The sequence below is a fragment of the Doryrhamphus excisus genome, chromosome 22 (genome assembly GCF_030265055.1).
Source record: "Doryrhamphus excisus isolate RoL2022-K1 chromosome 22, RoL_Dexc_1.0, whole genome shotgun sequence".
NCBI classification, from domain to species: Eukaryota; Metazoa; Chordata; class Actinopteri; order Syngnathiformes; family Syngnathidae; genus Doryrhamphus; species Doryrhamphus excisus.
The window spans coordinates 6294088-6310762 of NC_080487.1; the positions used below are offsets into that span (position 1 = coordinate 6294088).

The 16675-nt window shown below is 39.4% G+C and overlaps 3 protein-coding genes across 4 annotated transcripts in view; 1 reads left to right on the top strand and 2 right to left on the bottom strand.

The window, feature by feature from the left end:
* The window catches only part of ca10a (carbonic anhydrase Xa), a 22562-nt gene extending 22348 nt beyond the window's left edge, over positions 1-214 (bottom strand). The window contains exon 1 of the mRNA XM_058061605.1: positions 80-214. The gene's annotated coding sequence lies outside the window, so the exon portion shown is untranslated. The remainder of the gene's footprint in view (positions 1-79) is intronic.
* On the top strand, positions 154-6299 carry LOC131109504 (nucleoside diphosphate kinase B-like). 2 transcript variants are annotated; one of them, XM_058061609.1, is made up of 5 exons: positions 154-319; positions 2002-2134; positions 4324-4425; positions 4495-4607; positions 5895-6299. In XM_058061609.1, the coding sequence occupies exons 2-5, from the start codon at positions 2006-2008 to the stop codon at positions 6007-6009; spliced, it is 459 nt and encodes a 152-aa protein (XP_057917592.1). In that variant the 5' UTR covers positions 154-319; positions 2002-2005; the 3' UTR covers positions 6010-6299. The 2 variants fall into 2 exon arrangements, with proteins under 2 accessions (XP_057917592.1, XP_057917593.1); XM_058061610.1 differs by having other exon boundaries at positions 290-314.
* Positions 6300-8187: 1888 nt separating this feature from the next.
* acbd4 (acyl-CoA binding domain containing 4) lies at positions 8188-16295 on the bottom strand. The gene is made up of 10 exons (XM_058061603.1): positions 16104-16295; positions 15482-15595; positions 13770-13890; positions 13545-13629; positions 13333-13453; positions 10723-10820; positions 10427-10625; positions 10084-10298; positions 9943-10002; positions 8188-8755 (listed from the first exon to the last, which is right to left on the bottom strand). Exons 2-10 carry the CDS (start codon positions 15570-15572, stop codon positions 8627-8629), a joined length of 1119 nt encoding a protein of 372 aa, XP_057917586.1. The 5' UTR covers positions 15573-15595; positions 16104-16295; the 3' UTR covers positions 8188-8626.
* Between the last annotated feature and the right edge of the window lie 380 nt (positions 16296-16675).

A 16675-nucleotide genomic window follows, 5' to 3' on the forward strand; every position in this document is an offset into this window, starting at 1 on the left:
TAAAATGACCTTATGATATTACTTTAGTCTTGTAAAATTACAACATTTTTCTTCATTCTTCTTTCATTCAAATTTTTACCTTATTTTTCGAAGTGTACTGCCGGAATGAATGGATTTGGCCCCATTCTCCCGATTGCAGTCGTCTGATCCAGGGCGGGACCCACACACGCCGGAAATGAGTCATCATTTGGGGGTGTGTTATTTTCCGACACTTCCGGAGTGTGCGCCCTCACATAAAGCCCAGCAGCGCTGTGCTGTCTCTCTTTGGCCACCATTGCATCTGCTTCGACGTGTACCCGCCACACAACACCATTGTAAGGTAACGCAACTATTTTTCTATTTTTGTGAGAAAACAACAAATGTTTTACCTCGCCGCTTGTTTGTGAAGGCTTCTTGTGTCGGTAATGATATTAATTGTAGTTTGTGAATGCTTTCGGATGTGTTTGTTTCAAGCTATTGTTGCGTGTCTTTTGTTATATGTGAATGTATTGTGTCGGTGAGACAAAAGTAGCCCAATTCTTGTGGTTAATTTGGAGTCCATGTTTAGTCCGGGGCACACAAGGAGGCCATGTTGGGCTACTGTGAGGCCTTCTTCTTCTTTTTGGTTTGCTTCCGAGCCATCACACATTATTCCCAATGCCGTTTGAGAAGTGTGCAAGAATACTAAGTAGTGTCAATGACAAATACCGGATTTATACTACACGCAGGTAGTCTGATTACCGAGTAGGGAGTTGAAATCAGGGGTGTCCAAAGTGCGGCGCGCAGCTTATTCTTGTTGGACCTCAGTGTGATTTATATGACTTAAAAAGATGAAAAACTTCTGAAAGCATCAGAAGCTATGACACAGAAGTTATGTAATAACTTGGAGTCGTTGGGCGTGGACGCCCGCTGACGTGAACCTGTTCCAGTTTTAAAGTAAAGTACTGTAGACACATTAGCATGAAATCCCCGACTACTACAAATGTGTTTTTTTTACTTCTGATGGAGGATTAAAAGCAGATGAGTGCTTTTGCATCATTGGCTCGGAAATCTGCATCACCGTCTGCAATATCGGAAAGGACAGACAGACAGTCTGTCATTTATGACATCATTGATTCTGATTTCACAGATTGTATATTTATGCTAATTATTGACTATTGATTTTTCTCAATCAATATGTTCTTAAGATGGAAATTAATACAATAAAGCAGCAAAATAGAGAAACTCAACCCATGGTCATATTGAACGGCATGAGTCGGCCTCTTTGTACCAGTGGGGAGAGGCGGGGTCGTAGCAATAGCACTTGTGAGCTATGTGTAGCATGCTACATAGCCGAATACTTTTTGTACCTGTTGTGTATTTCATTAACCGTAAACTGCGTATTCCACACAGTGTGGCTGGAAGTGTATATGCTAATATGCTATTTCCAAGTTTATTTCTCCTTTTGTTTTGGTTCCAAATGAGAAATATCGTTGTCCATTTTTGGGTTTCTACTGCCCTGATACACGTGGGAGCTAATCTACATCTTTCCACAGAAGAGGAAGTGACTCTTGTGTTAACTTTATATTTATTGTGAGGTTTTATTAAAATATATTTTGACTGATTTGCAAAATCTGTGCAAATCTTTTCAATGTTCTAATCCCGTTTGAGGCCGAAATAAGAAGTCATTTTTCCCATTAATGTTGGATGAATTAAAAATGGCTGAAGGCTGCAGCTGTATGATGAGCGAATTTGTTGCAGACGTTTGAGCTCGCTAGCTGATCAGGTGGTTGAAGTGTTCCGGTGCAGCAAAAGGGAAAGTGCGGATAAAGAGGCGTTCAAGGCTGCTAGTCTTAAGCGGCGGCAAAGAGCGAGCGGTCGCACTGCTGCGTTGTGTCGTCTATGTCAGCACAATGGGATCGGGGCCGTCTGCGGCCAGCCATGCGGATGGTTGCGCCAGATGCAAGGAGATGTGAGGGAATTGTGGCGTTTCTTTTCTTTTGGTGGGAGAATTGTTGTGATGAATGTTACTGTGCTTTTCAGAGTCATGGCAGATCTGACAGAGCGCACCTTCATTGCCATCAAGCCGGACGGCGTACAGAGGGGCATCATCGGGGAGGTCATTTCCAGATTTGAAAAGAAAGGTTTCAAACTGGTTGCCATGAAAATGCTTCAAGTGAGTACTTCTAATATGTTTGATTTTTTTTTTTTTAAAGGGACGCTTGTAAGAAATTGTTGATGTGCTCATAAGCAAATTGAAACTCGTCGTATTTAATGCAAGTGTTTGCATGCTTGACAGCTGACAGTGACTGAGACCTGCCGTGAGCTGATTAACAGCAGAGTCTATTCTTGACACGAGCATCTCTGGTAATCTGTCACAGGCAGTCAGCTTAAACCGGGGTGTCCGAACTTTTTCCAACCAGGTCCAGATAGTAAAAACAAAAGGATGCAAAAGGTCATGTTTATTTTTTGGAAATATGCTGAAGTCTTAAAATTTAACCCTTTATAGGGCACTCACTGAAATACTTAGAAATTTAAAAATTCAGTGTTATTGGGGGCTATAAGAATTTTTTTTTTACTTTTTAAAAAAGTTTAAGGTTTTGGGTGCAAATCAACATCAAAGAAGTTGCCATATACGGCTCCTTGCCCATTTAGGGTTATGGAAAATGGACAAAGGTCAAAGTGCACAAGGTGACCTCAACAGAGGTACTGTAGTTAGAGTGACTGTGATCAACTTATCATGGTTAGTTTTTAATGTTTGGGCCGAGAGTGTCTGGGGGGGGCCCCCCCCAAGCGTCAGAAAATTGCAATTTTCCGACTTCTGAATGAAGGAAGTTTGATACTCTCTGGCTCACTCCTGATTGATTACAGCCCATGATGTCACTTCCTGTGACATTCTGATCTTGGCTGATTGGCATGAGGAAGTCACATGACTGTTGCCTTGCTGAGACATCGGGAAACCCTGTTTTTTAAGTTACCATATATGGTTACTTGCCCTATAAAGGGTTAAAGGGGATCCGTTATGCTTTTTGTTTTTTTTACACTTTTCTGATGTAAAAATTTACTTAGAATGTTGTATTATCTTAAATGACGCTAGCGCTTCAGATAGTGAGCCGCGATACATGCTCTGCTGTTCCCCAAGCTCTGCATCCCCCACAGTAGTCCCGCAAAATGGTCATGTCATGACCACATTTCCACTAAGGATGTTGTGCCATGATTGTCTGCAGTTAGTAAACCATTGTGTCCGGCTTCTGAGCTCCACGGCACCAGCGGTACCTCTGACAAAGTGTGTCCGACAATGAATACTCCTCCTCGGGCAGACAAGGCAACATGAGACCACGTATCAAATCAGTTTATAACACTTGGTTTTGATATCGTGCTTAAAAGATATATTGATTTAAAAACAAAAAAATCCAATCCACTTTATTTATATAGCGCATTTTATAAACGGTTTCCAAAGTGCTGCATAGACTAGTAAAATAAAAAGTAAAAAATAAAATAAAGGCACAAAATGAATTTAATCCAACTAAAAGATCAAATAAGAAATAAAATAGTAAAATATTAAAAAGAAGCAAAGCAATAAAAATATAAAAAAATTAAACCAATTAAAATAAAAAACTAAAAGACACAGGACGATACGGCTCACTCGGAGTCAAAAGTAGGTTTTAAGACGAGACTTAAAGCATTCCATGTTGGGGGGGGGGGTTTACCTGGGAGGGCAGAGAGTTCCATAGCTTGGGGCCAACCACAGAAAAGGCTCGGTCCCCCCTGGTCTTAAGTCTCATCTTGGGCACCACAAGTTGGAGCCCAAGATGTCGACATATGGCACAGCCCTATTTATATGTATATATTTGAAACAATACTGTTCTTTATAGACGCCTAGTTCCGCCACAACAAGAAAAATATATCACAATGCTAAGTCATAATTATGCTATAAAAGGTTGAGAGAAAGTAATTGGGAATAGGTGCAGTCAATAAAGTCCCTTTTAAGAAATGCATCTAGCTTTGTCATACAGGAGAAAAACATATTAGTATCCGCTTCCCTTAGACCCCCTCGCCCTGTTGCTGTTTTGCTTTTTGATTTGACAGATATTTCAACTTCTTAATCTTCATAAATCTTCTTTTGGTGACATTATGACTAAATTCCCATAATATTCCAGCCTTTTCACCAACATAATTGTCCAAAAATATATTCAAATATGGGCTATGTTGCACACCCCTAATGGTACAATATTACAAGAGTGATATTGATGGAGGGCAAAGTTCACATTAGCCTTAGCGGTGATGACTTGCATTTTTCTTGGTCCTGGTAACAATGGAACATGGTGAAAAGTCACGTGCTCTTTCCACCTGTTCACGCTGCAGGCATCTGAGGACCTCCTAATGCAGCACTACATCGACCTGAAAGACCGACCTTTCTTCCCAACTCTCATCAACTACATGAGTTCTGGTCCAGTGGTCGCCATGGTAACCAAATATCTGGTAGTAAATGGGTTTTTGTGACTCTAATGGGTTCTCCTGGTATCAAAATGTCAGGTGTGGGAAGGCAAAGGTGTTGTCAAGACCGGACGGGTGATGCTCGGTGAAACCAACCCTGCCGAATCCAAACCCGGAACCATCAGGGGAGACTTCTGCATTGATGTCAGCAAGTAAGTCGCCATGAGTCAAACAGGATGTTTTAGTGCACGTCAAGGTGGCGACTAGGTTTTATGCTGTTGGTTCTCATTAAGGCTGGGGGCGACGTGCCGACTTTATCGATGACGTAGACAACAAAAATACGTCTACACAAGAACTGCATGTCGATGCGCCTTCACTCAGAATTAGTGGTGGACAAAAGCGTTCATTTTAGTGAACAGGATAATTTAGTTAAAAAAGCCGTTCATTTCAGTCAATTGGTCGTTAGCCTGTGATCTCCCCCTGTGCATAGAGCCGGTTGGTGCCGTCATGTTGGTGCCGTCATGTTGGTGCCGTCATGTTGGTGCCGTCATGTTGGTGCCGTCATGTTGGTGCCGTCTCAACTCACCAACTAGTGTTGTCAATCATGAACAAAACGGCCGGCGAACTGAACGGGTATTTTATGGGCGGTTCATTCTTTCGCAAAAATAACTAGTTCTTTTGACCCGTTCGTTCACAAACGCCACACCACTACTCAGAATCAAAACATGGCCGCGGCAACAAGTTTCAGTGAGTCCGGCCAGAAGAAAAGCTTGCGCGACAGAGTATCCAAAGTATGGGAATACTTCACGCCAAAAGGAAATGATGCGGTGGTTTGTGACCTATGCAAAATTTGAGGTGGCACCCGGGAGCTGCCCGTGAAAAGACGCCTTTTTTTTATTTCCTTGTTTGCAATGATTAACCCCGTTTTTTCTGGGTACATGATACCATACAGCATCCATATCAAACTTGCGTGGGCCGCACTAACATTAAACTTTCATATCAAAGCGGGGGCCTCAAACTAGTGTCCTGCGGGCCACATTTGGCCTGTGGGCCGCGTGTTTGAGACCCTGATTTAGATATATAGATATATATAGATTAACCTGTGCGTGTTTGTGGTTTGTTTTCAGGGACTTTCAGGGATTAATCGATGCATCGAAAAACTATTTTCTAGATTAATTGATTACAGAAATAATGGTTTAACCCAGTCGTAGTTCTCATCGTCCATGAGTGAAATTTATCCATACTGGTCGGTTGGTCGGGGGTGGCAAAAATATGTAGTTGCATGTCGGAGCCATTACTAAAACGGCACATAAAATAATGGTTGCATCTAGACATGAATATGTACCAACATGGACGCTACGACCGGGCCGCTATGGACGCTGCTTAAAGATAGCTGGTTGGATCATGCAAACGTTATAATGCACGGAAAGGGTAGCGACTCAAATGTCACATAAGATCGTCTTTGCGTTCAACTAAAGTCTTGTTTTTCTCCTCGTCAGAAACATCATCCACGGCAGTGACTTAGTGGAGAACGCTAAAAAGGAGATTTCCCTGTGGTTCAAGGACGAGGAACTGAACACCTACACGAGCTGTGCCTTCAGCTGGCTCTACTGAGCGCTGTCGTGCAACAAAAGGGCACGCTTTAATCGGGACCGTAGACACCTCTGTGGTTTGGCTTTCTTTTGCCTCTTTTTACCGAACGGGAAAAGTAGTTTTGGCTTGCTGAATAAATCCATAGTGTACTTCCTGGGCATGTTCTCCTAAACATTCCATTGCCTCAATCACCTTGTCCTCAGTGTCCAATGCGTACTTTACAATAAAAGTCCTTCAAATGTGGGTTTTTGGTTTTTTTGCCTTGTACACACAGTTGATTTCAAATAAAAACAACCATGTTAAAATACTGACTTTTCTGTGGTGTAATTTGGTCTTGGAACAGACTGGGTAGTTTTTAGAAAATGGCTCCTTTTCTCCAGAACATTAATTATGGATTCATGTTTTATTGAATTCATCACATATTTTTTTACTCTCAAACTTCTCTGTTCATAAAAGGGTGTTGTGCTGGTGAGCATTCATTCATGCCAATGACACCACATGGCTACTGTACAGGCATGACTTAGATTGGTCACAATAAAAGGCCCCTCTATTATGTGCTATTTAACAATTTGCTGGAAATACCATCTACTGTGTAATTCACTTTTACACTTGTTTTCCCAGAGTGTGCAAAATGTAAAAAAAAAATCCTTACATGATTTAATACACCATTTGACAATTTTGCCCAGGATTTCTGAAACTAGCTTTCCTATAATGGGATGTCACGCTGCTGCAAAATTGCTTTATGAATGAACAGTATTGTTTTGATGCCATTAGTTTAGTGATTGGGGAAATAGTTCCCCGGACGAGTGTTTCACACGTCAATTTAATAGACAATTCCACAATATCCACTTTGGATGAGTAGCCACTAACGCTGCAGTTTTATGTATACTTATTTCTACTATATTTCATACCTTTTATGGTTGTGTTATTAAAAGATTTCTCTTGGTAAAGAATAACTAGGTGTGTACCAGGATGGCATCCAAGCCAGAAACATCATTGGTCAATTCCATGGAAGCCAGTTTCCACCACCGAGGGAACAAAACAAATCCCAATGAGAAGTCATAACTATAAGATAGGAAAGTCCTAATTATGAGAAGCAAAGCCGGGTGTCATGTGACAAAGCTACAGTGAAGACGGCACATTCACAGTTTGTATCATGGTGTGGTATCATAATTTACATATTTTTAAATTCTAATTTTAATATTTTGTCATAACTTATCATTTTGACTTTTTAGCTTACACTCTCACAATTTTTTTCTCCTAATTTTTACTTTTTAATTACATAATTATGACATTCTATCTCTTGATTTCAACTTTTTATAGCATAATTATGACTCAGCATTGTGATATATTTTTCTTGCAGTGCAGAAATGGGCGTCCATAAAGAAGAGTATTGATTCAAATATATACATATAAATAGGGCTGGGCCATATATCAGTATTTTAAAAAATATTGATATTTCTTTTAAGCACAATATCAAAACTAAGCGTATCATTCATATGGATATAAACTGCATTTGATACGGAGGTCTCATGTTTCAAGATGTTGCTGCCCAAGTGCATGCTAGTTACGGCGTTTTTTGTGTTTAATTGTGCTTTATTAATACTTCCATTTTGTGTTTTATATTATAATAACATTATTTTGAACTTTTTCTTTATTTAAAAGAAGAAAATATACTATTTTATTTGAGTGGCTATTTTTCTATAAGATTGTTTTTTGTTTTTGAACACATATTTGGCTTTGGGGCAGCACGGCGGTCGAGTGGTTAGTGCACAGACCTCACAGCTAGGAGACCAGGGTTCAATTCCACTCTCGGCCATCTCTGTGTGGAGTTTGCATGTTCTCCCTGTGTTTTCTCCGGGTACTCCGGTTTCCTCCCACATTCCAAAAACATGCTAGGTTAATTGGCCACTCCAAATTGTCCATAGGTATGAATGTGAGTGTGAATGGTTGTTTGTCTATATGTGCCCTGTGATTGGCTGGCCACCAGTCCAGGGTGTACCCCGCCTCTTGCCCGAAGACAGCTGGGATAGGCTCCAGCACCCCCCACGACCCTCGTGAGGAAAAAGCGGTAGAAAATGAATGAATGAATGAATATTTGGCTTTTGTCAAAAATAAGTTGATGGTAAAAATAAGGGGATATATGTATCGCATATCGTTGTTTTAAAAAGAGAACCCAGAGAAGAGATATTTCTATGGTACTCATCACCGTACTGGCTTTTTTTATTTATTCATTTACAGTATAATTTCAATTCAATAAATGAGACAATCATCAATGAATTGGCTAATACTTCTTTTACCAGGGTAATCTTATTGATTCTGACAAGCCTTCCATGATAATATGATCTAATAACTGGCCATGTGATTATATGATGACTATTTGTATTGAAATGTTTTGCATGAGCTGCAAAAATAGTAAAGAAAACAGTGAGTGACTGAATGTACAGTTAGTTCAGTGAAGATATTGTGTATGCATGCTACATGCCCCCCCCCCAAAAGTGTCTGCTGGAGCTTGACGCGTACCTGGGTAGACTCTGTAGCATAATGAAGTCCGTAGTATCCAATTCCACCTCCATCAACTTGACTCCTTCCCCAGGGAAAACCCTACGTTTTTTTGAATGACGTCTTCCTCACGGTCTCATGAAGACAAGGGGCTTCTTCTGTGGAACTTTCGGAGTAGATGAACCACACCTTGAGCAGCAAACGGCCACAGCAGGAAGAGAAGAAGTGTCTGACAGGACAGATCAAACGGCCACCACTTCTCCTCCTGAGGGTCAAATGAAAGATTGTGGTCATTTCATGGCATGATGTACTTTCCACATATATTCTCATCATGTTTGAACATGTTTGAAAGGTGTCCAGTGTTTATGGAACATAAATATTTTTCTCTGGAGTATAAGTGGCAGGAACAGCCAACCTATGAAAAAAATTGCGACTTATAGTCCGGAAAATACGGTATATACGTATATATAGTACCATATTTTCTGAACTATAAGTCGCTCCGGAGTATAAGTCGCACAAGGCCAAAAATGCGTCATTAGGTAGAAAAAAACATACATAAGTCGCACTGGAGTATAAGTCGCATTTATTTTCGAAACTACTTGACCAAAACAGACATTACGTCCTCTTGGAAGGCAAGTTCTAACAATAAAAGAATAGAGAACAGGCTGAATAGGTGTAAGATATGCTAACACAATGGTTATTCAGCTACACAAAAAATAAACATGAACAGAAAAGGTGTCCAGTGTTTATGGAACATAAATATTTTTTTCATTTATAAGACGCTCTGGAGTATAAGTCGCAGGAACAGCCAACCTATAAAAAAGTGTGACTTATAGTCCAGAAAATACGGTATATATATTACCGTATTTTCTGAACTATAAGTCGCTCCGGAGTATAAGTCGCACAAGGCCAAAAATGCATAATTAGGTAGAAAAAAAAACATACATAAGTCGCACTGGAGTATAAGTCGCATTTTTTGCGGGTAATTTATTTTGTACTACTAAGATATGCTAACACAATGGTTATTCAGCTACACAAAAAACAAACATGTTTATGTTATATAAACACTTATTTATTTATAAATCGCTCTGGAGTATAAGTCGCAGGAACAGCCAACCTATGAAAAAAAGTGTGACTTATAGTCCGGAAAATACGGTAATTTAGCATTAGGCTGTTTGGAGGCAGCTGGCGAGTATGGAACCGGGCAAAATGATCACTCATTAATTGATGAATTGTGCAAGGAATTGATTCCTTCACTATTGGGTAGTTGTTTTCTGAAGGTAAAATCTCATCACATTTTAATCTCATAAACCTGCACTTTCTTATGGAGTTAACTTATTTATTACTGCGTATTAAAAATATGTGCCGGAATAGTGCTAACAGCAGCAATCTTGAGTGTTATTAGCATTGCACTCTGTGAGGGAAAGTGTAAAAGATAGCGGTGTTGCTTACGTGATGCTGAGGGGCTACATTAGCACATTGCAGGCAGGGTCTCCACTCTGCACCAGAAGCCTTTCACACAGAATAAACAAACAAATGAAAGCCCAGTTGTTCAACTTCTTCTTCTTCTCCAAGACGCAACCGCGTGCTTACGTGTGTGGCTGTGAGCCTCTCCAACGCCTCCAAGCGTTCCATCACACTCCTCATGTCATCCCGGAGTTTTCTCAGAGCCAGGATGATTTGCTGCTGAAGCTGGGCCTCGTGCCCCCTCTCTGGCGCATTATCAGAACCATCTCTTCCCGCTCGCTCCTCGCCGCCAGCGCCACCAGCGGCCACACCACGCCGTCTTCTGCTCATTGGAACACCGCCTGCAATGAGGGAAAGCTCTTTCAGTTGCAAATTGATTTAAGTAGATGACTTTTGATTTATTTATTAAACGCTTATTTTTCAAAAACACAGTCAAACATGCTCATCGTTAGCGACATCATTAGCTCACCATCTCGCCCACTGCGGTTAGAACCTTGCTGTCCAGCGGCTCGACTTCTGTTCGGATCCCGATCCTTTGCATTCTTCCTCCCTTCTCCACCACAGCCCGCCCCCACCTGTCTGCTCTCCAACGGGCTTTCTCCGAGGGACGATGTCGATTCCAAGGCCTCATGTCCGTCGTGAAGCCCGTTAAACTTGACAAGTGGTATCTGTCGGACAAAAAAAGATCTTGTTCATGTAGATATACGTTCAACCGCAGCTGTTCACGCTGCCATGGCGTCTGCAGAGAATGTGAGGGTATCGTACCTTAAGGTTAGAGAGTTGCTCCACGGAATCGACAGAGTCACAGAAGGTCTCGTTCTCAGAGTCGCTGTTCAAGCCCAAACCGTTACGCTGTCCTGGCGCTGATGACGTCCAAGCCAATGTGGTGGTGATGTCATCATGTGTGCCACAGCCACACAGGGACACATAATGATAACCAATGGACACATTGAGACACATAATAACCAATGGACACATAATGATAACCAATGGACACATTGAGACACATAATAACCAATGGACACATTGAGACACATAATAACCAATGGACACATAATGATAACCAATGGACACATTGGGACACGTAATGATAACCAATGGATACATTGGGACACAAAATGATAACCAATGGACACACAATGATAACCAATGGATACATTGGGACACATAATGATAACCAATGGACACATTGAGACACATAATAACCAATGGACACATAATGATAACCAATGGACACATTGGGACACATAATGATAACCAATGGACACATTGAGACACATAATAACCAATGGACATATAATGATGACCAATGGACACATTGGGACACATAATGATAACCAATGGATACATTGGGACACACAATGATAACCAATGGACACATAATGGTAACCAATGGATACATTGGGACACATAATGATAACCAATGGACACATTGGGACACATAATGATAACCAATGGACACATTGGGACACATAATGATAACCAATGGACACATTGGGACACATAATGATAACCAATGGACACATAATGATAACCAATGGACACATAATGATAACCAATGGACACATAATGATAACCAATGGACACATTGAGACACATAATAACCAATGGACATATAATGATGACCAATGGACACATTGGGACACATAATGATAACCAATGGATACATTGGGACACACAATGATAACCAATGGACACATAATGGTAACCAATGGATACATTGGGACACATAATGATAACCAATGGACACATTGGGACACATAATGATAACCAATGGACACATTGGGACACATAATGATAACCAATGGACACATTGGGACACATAATGATAACCAATGGACACATAATGATAACCAATGGACACATAATGATAACCAATGGACACATAATGATAACCAATGGACACATTGGGACACATAATGATAACCAATGGACACATAATGATAACCAATGGACACATAATGATAACCAATGGACACATAATGATAACCAATGGATACATTGGAACACATAATGATAACCAATGGACCCATTGGGACACATAATGATAACCAATGGACACATTGGGACACATAATGATAACCAATGGACACATAATGATAACCAATGGACACATAATGATAACCAATGGACACATAATGATAACCAATGGACCCATTGGGACACATAATGATAACCAATGGATACATTGGAACACATAATGATAACCAATGGACACAAGCAGCAATAAAGGATGACTTATATCCTCCAACATCCATACATGCTGCATAGTGCTTGTCCTCATTGAGGTCATGGCTGTACTGCATTGGTATCCAAAGTGCAACCCGGGGGCCATTTGTGGCCCGTGGCTTTGTTTTTAAAGGTAAAAAAAATATCAACATCAGTAATCTCACAGAAGTTGTAATTTTATGAGAATAAAAAAAGAATAACCATATTATGAAAAACAAACAAAGCTACTAGTTTAAAATGAGATTGGATAAAAAGTTAGAATGTTACTGAACTAGAGAAAATATGTGAATAAAGTCATAATTACAGGAAGAATGGGAAAGTGAAAAATATTATTAGAAATATATAAATATTATATAAATATAATATATATATATTATATATTATATATTCATTCATTCATTTTCTACCGCTTTTCCTCATATATTACATATATTATATATATAAATTATTATAAATGAAAAATATGGCATTACTGAACTAAGGAGAAAATATGTGAATAAAGTCTAAATTACAGGAAGAATGGGAAAGTGAAAATGATTATTATGAATATATAAATATTATATAAATATAATATATACATATTATATATATATTATATTCATTCATTCATTTTCTACCGCTTTTCCTCATATTATATATAAATTATTATAAATGAAAAATATGGCAATACATAAAAACTAAATAAAAATACATAAAGTCAAAATACATAAAAGTGCTGTAACTGTTGTACAAGAATAAAGTAAAAATATTAAGAACAAAAATTGTATTCTCACAAGAAAAAAAGGTGCAATTTGACGGGAGTAAACTCAGATTGTTATGAGAAATAATGTAATTTTAGTAGCATTGAGTTGAAATACTAAAGTCAGAATATTTTGAGTGTGAGTACACAACTACGCACTGCAAGTGCAAATGTCCCAATAGGATTCCCTCATTTGCCCATGGAAACTTGTTTTTAATATCAAAGTATTATTCTTACTCTTTACTCTTGTTAAATTACTGATGATTAGGGGCGGTCACACGATCTTGTGAGATTTCTTATTCAGTCTCGTAGGCATTACGCCTGAGATGATAATCAATTAATAAATTCATCACACAATTTCATTTCAGATCTCAACACAAAAATTATTTCACAAATACTTGACCGACCTTCTCTGAGCCTTAGCAGCGACTGCGGAGGCCGCGGCATGTCATCAATAACCACGTAGAGAGGCTCAAAATGGTGAAAGAGTGAGGCGGTCTTCTCATTTATGGGCATGGTGTCAATGACCTGCGGTGACAATGGAAAAGGCTGATTGATCCACACTAACAATCCCAATGAGCATACACTCACACGCCAAACGTCATGTACAGTCCACTACCTCTTGTGCTACTTTCTTCATCTCATCCACGTACGCTGCCATGGCACTTGAACTGCTCATGTCTCCCAACTGATTCCAAGCATCCCTACATGATACACATACACAGTCAGTGGCTAATCTATAATCAAAAAAACAACCATTGTCATAGCAAGTGACTGTGGGTGAACTCTGAAATAGCAGAGCCGATCAAGATGATTGACGGTCCACTGAGCCGTATACACAAACCATTTGTAGCGCCCCACTGGATCCCAGAAGCCAGGTCTTGGAACTGCACAGGGTCCGCACACTGCCTGCTTGTATAAACCGTAAAAGCGCAGCATCACGTCATACGACGGCCGGTAGGATCCTGCCCACACAGAATGATGAGGTATTATTGTCCAGTATTTACAGTGCTGCTTTGCTCTGTTGGTAAAAGTATCAAAGCTTCTGTCATGGGGTGTCATGTCATGGGGTGGGCACGGGTGTCCAAGCTGTCACGGTGCGACTTGTGAGTTTTACGGTTCGACCCCAGGATGCAGAGATAAGCACCCAAATGCAGGTAAAAATATATTTAATTGTGCTATGCAATGGAAAAATGCACTAGCATGGCAAATAGGAATCACAAATGGAAAACAAGTGCAGGAGAAAATGGAAATCAACGAAAAACATAACAGAGTAACAAAGGAAGTGAATACAAAATAAGGGCATGAACTAGGAAGGGAAAACTAGAGGCAAAAAAGGAACTAAACGAGCTGTCACGAGGGGTTGAAGCCCGATCGTGACACAAGCTTTTTCCAGCAAGGGCCACGCAGTGAAAAATGAAAGGGTGCAAATTAAAGTTGGATATTTTCTAATACAGTAAAGTCTCATTATATCGATATCGGTTATATCGATAGTACTGCTTATTACGATACTATTTTCATTTCCCGGCAAATTTCTACTCTTTTATGATATAATTAGTTCCGGTTAGTACGATACCTGGTTATTACGATAATCCGGTTACTACGATGCCCTTTTCATCTCCCGCCAGCCAATTTGGTCTGCTTATATCGATACAAAAGCAGCTTAAAGCTGAATCAATATTTGCTTAAGGATTTCAATACCACCATTAGCGAAATCTGGAAACGGCGTATTGTTTGATTTTCGGCTAACACCGTTTCGGCTTTTCCACCGACGGACGGTAATTAGAGGATTACAAGTAATTAATATGAGGTAAGTATTAAACACATACATGTATTTAATAGTGTTGTATTCAGATATCTTTTTATCACTTGCAATAATCACTGTTTTTCATATGTACATGCTGGCGTTCGTGGTTTCTCTCGTGTGTATAGAACAATGTCGAGTGCATTATTGAATATTTACTCAGAGTCACTATTGCAAGAGTGCGTTATGAAAATAATAAATGTTGGAAAAAAATGTGACCCATCTGAGTTTAACCCAATTGTGTTATGTATATGAATGCAATCATTTTTTGCAACAATGTTTATGGTTTTGTCTGCTGAAGCGTGAGGATTTTGCATTGGTTGAATTTTAGAAAATAAATAGTCGTTAAAAAAGTGTAAAGATGTTTTTATTTAATGCATAAGTTTATTTTTCACTTCACTACAGTACAAAAGCATGCTAGATACGCAATCCCCCATTTATCGCCCACTTTTAATGCAGTTCGGCGCAGGATCGGTTATATCGATATTTTTTCAGACTCCCGAGAATATCGATATAACGAGACTTTACTGTATGCTAACAAGTTGTATATTGTATTTGCAGACGACCAAGTAACGTTCGAAAGTCGTCAGGCTTCAGCAACAGTTTGTTTGTTTTGTTTGTTCACAAAACAGTCCAGTGTGAAATTCTGTTGACAGATTTTTGCTGGTAGGTAATCAGGAACTCCAACCACTTCGGTCTGATGTTTGCCTCGTTAGGAACTGTAAACAAACTACTACCTACTTGACACATACCATTTTTGGGGAGTTTATGAATGACATCCACAGCAGCCTGGAAGCGTTTGTGGTGATCTACCACGTACTCGGCCATTTCTGGCACAGGCATTGTACTTCAACTTGGGTAGGAGCCTGCAAATAGACATGCACAAACACAAAACTTTTAAATATTTTCTTTATTGGATGTCAAATTTAATCAATGTTCACTCACAATGTGTGGAAAAAAAATACAAAATACATGTGCGACCCTGGGAAAGTAATCCTATAGCTAAAATTCTTGTTTTTTGTTGTATGTTGTGTTGATTTAGACCTTTTTGTTACATGTGAAACATTACAATTTAGCCGTTTCAGTTAGTTAACAAACAAAAAATACAATGTTTGCTTTAAGTACGCTTTTTAAATATTGATCAAATATTTGCTTTGACGCTTCTATGCCAGATGGTTCGCATTTATCACATTTAATAATTCACTGCACATCCAGTCAATATTAAACATTCGTCATCAATAGGACGTGTTTGCTCTGAGTTCATTTTTATCCTACTATCCGTCTTCTTGTGGATAAATAAATGAGAAATAACAAATGAAGCCGGGAAAGCTAGCACTAAAACTAGCATGGCGTTAGCCGACAATGTTAACTTACTGTGTTTCATTCGAGTCCTATCCTGTCACTGGCCATAACTCTGCTATTGACTCGAAGCGGCATCCAAACTAATGTGTAATTTGTGTTTATCTGCAGTAAAGTACTTTAAAAACACGATTAAAGTAGAGCAGCCTCTGAATGTTACACGGAGACGAGGCTAACTCCAACCACTTCCGCGTTACGTCACGTGACTTGACACGTCACACAATTCTATTCAGAAAAATAACCCCAGCAATAACTGTCTAGAAATATAGCTATCTTGATATCTATAAATGTATATATTTATTTATACGCATATGTAATTACACAAGGTAAGATTTTGTTGCATTTGAGTTATATTGTCATTATATTCGAGCCCTAGTGTAGTGTACGGTACTCATATTTGAGTTAGTTGTGATGCTGAGTGACACGCACCGATGGCGGGCGGTATTAGATGCATATTTGAGTAACATTGTGTAGATTAATCACAAGAAAAGAAGATGTTGAAGTGTGTGTGTGTGTGTGTGTGTGCTGGGGATTGTCGTCGTCTTTGACACAAATCCCGTCAATGTTTTTACGTAATAAGCTATTCT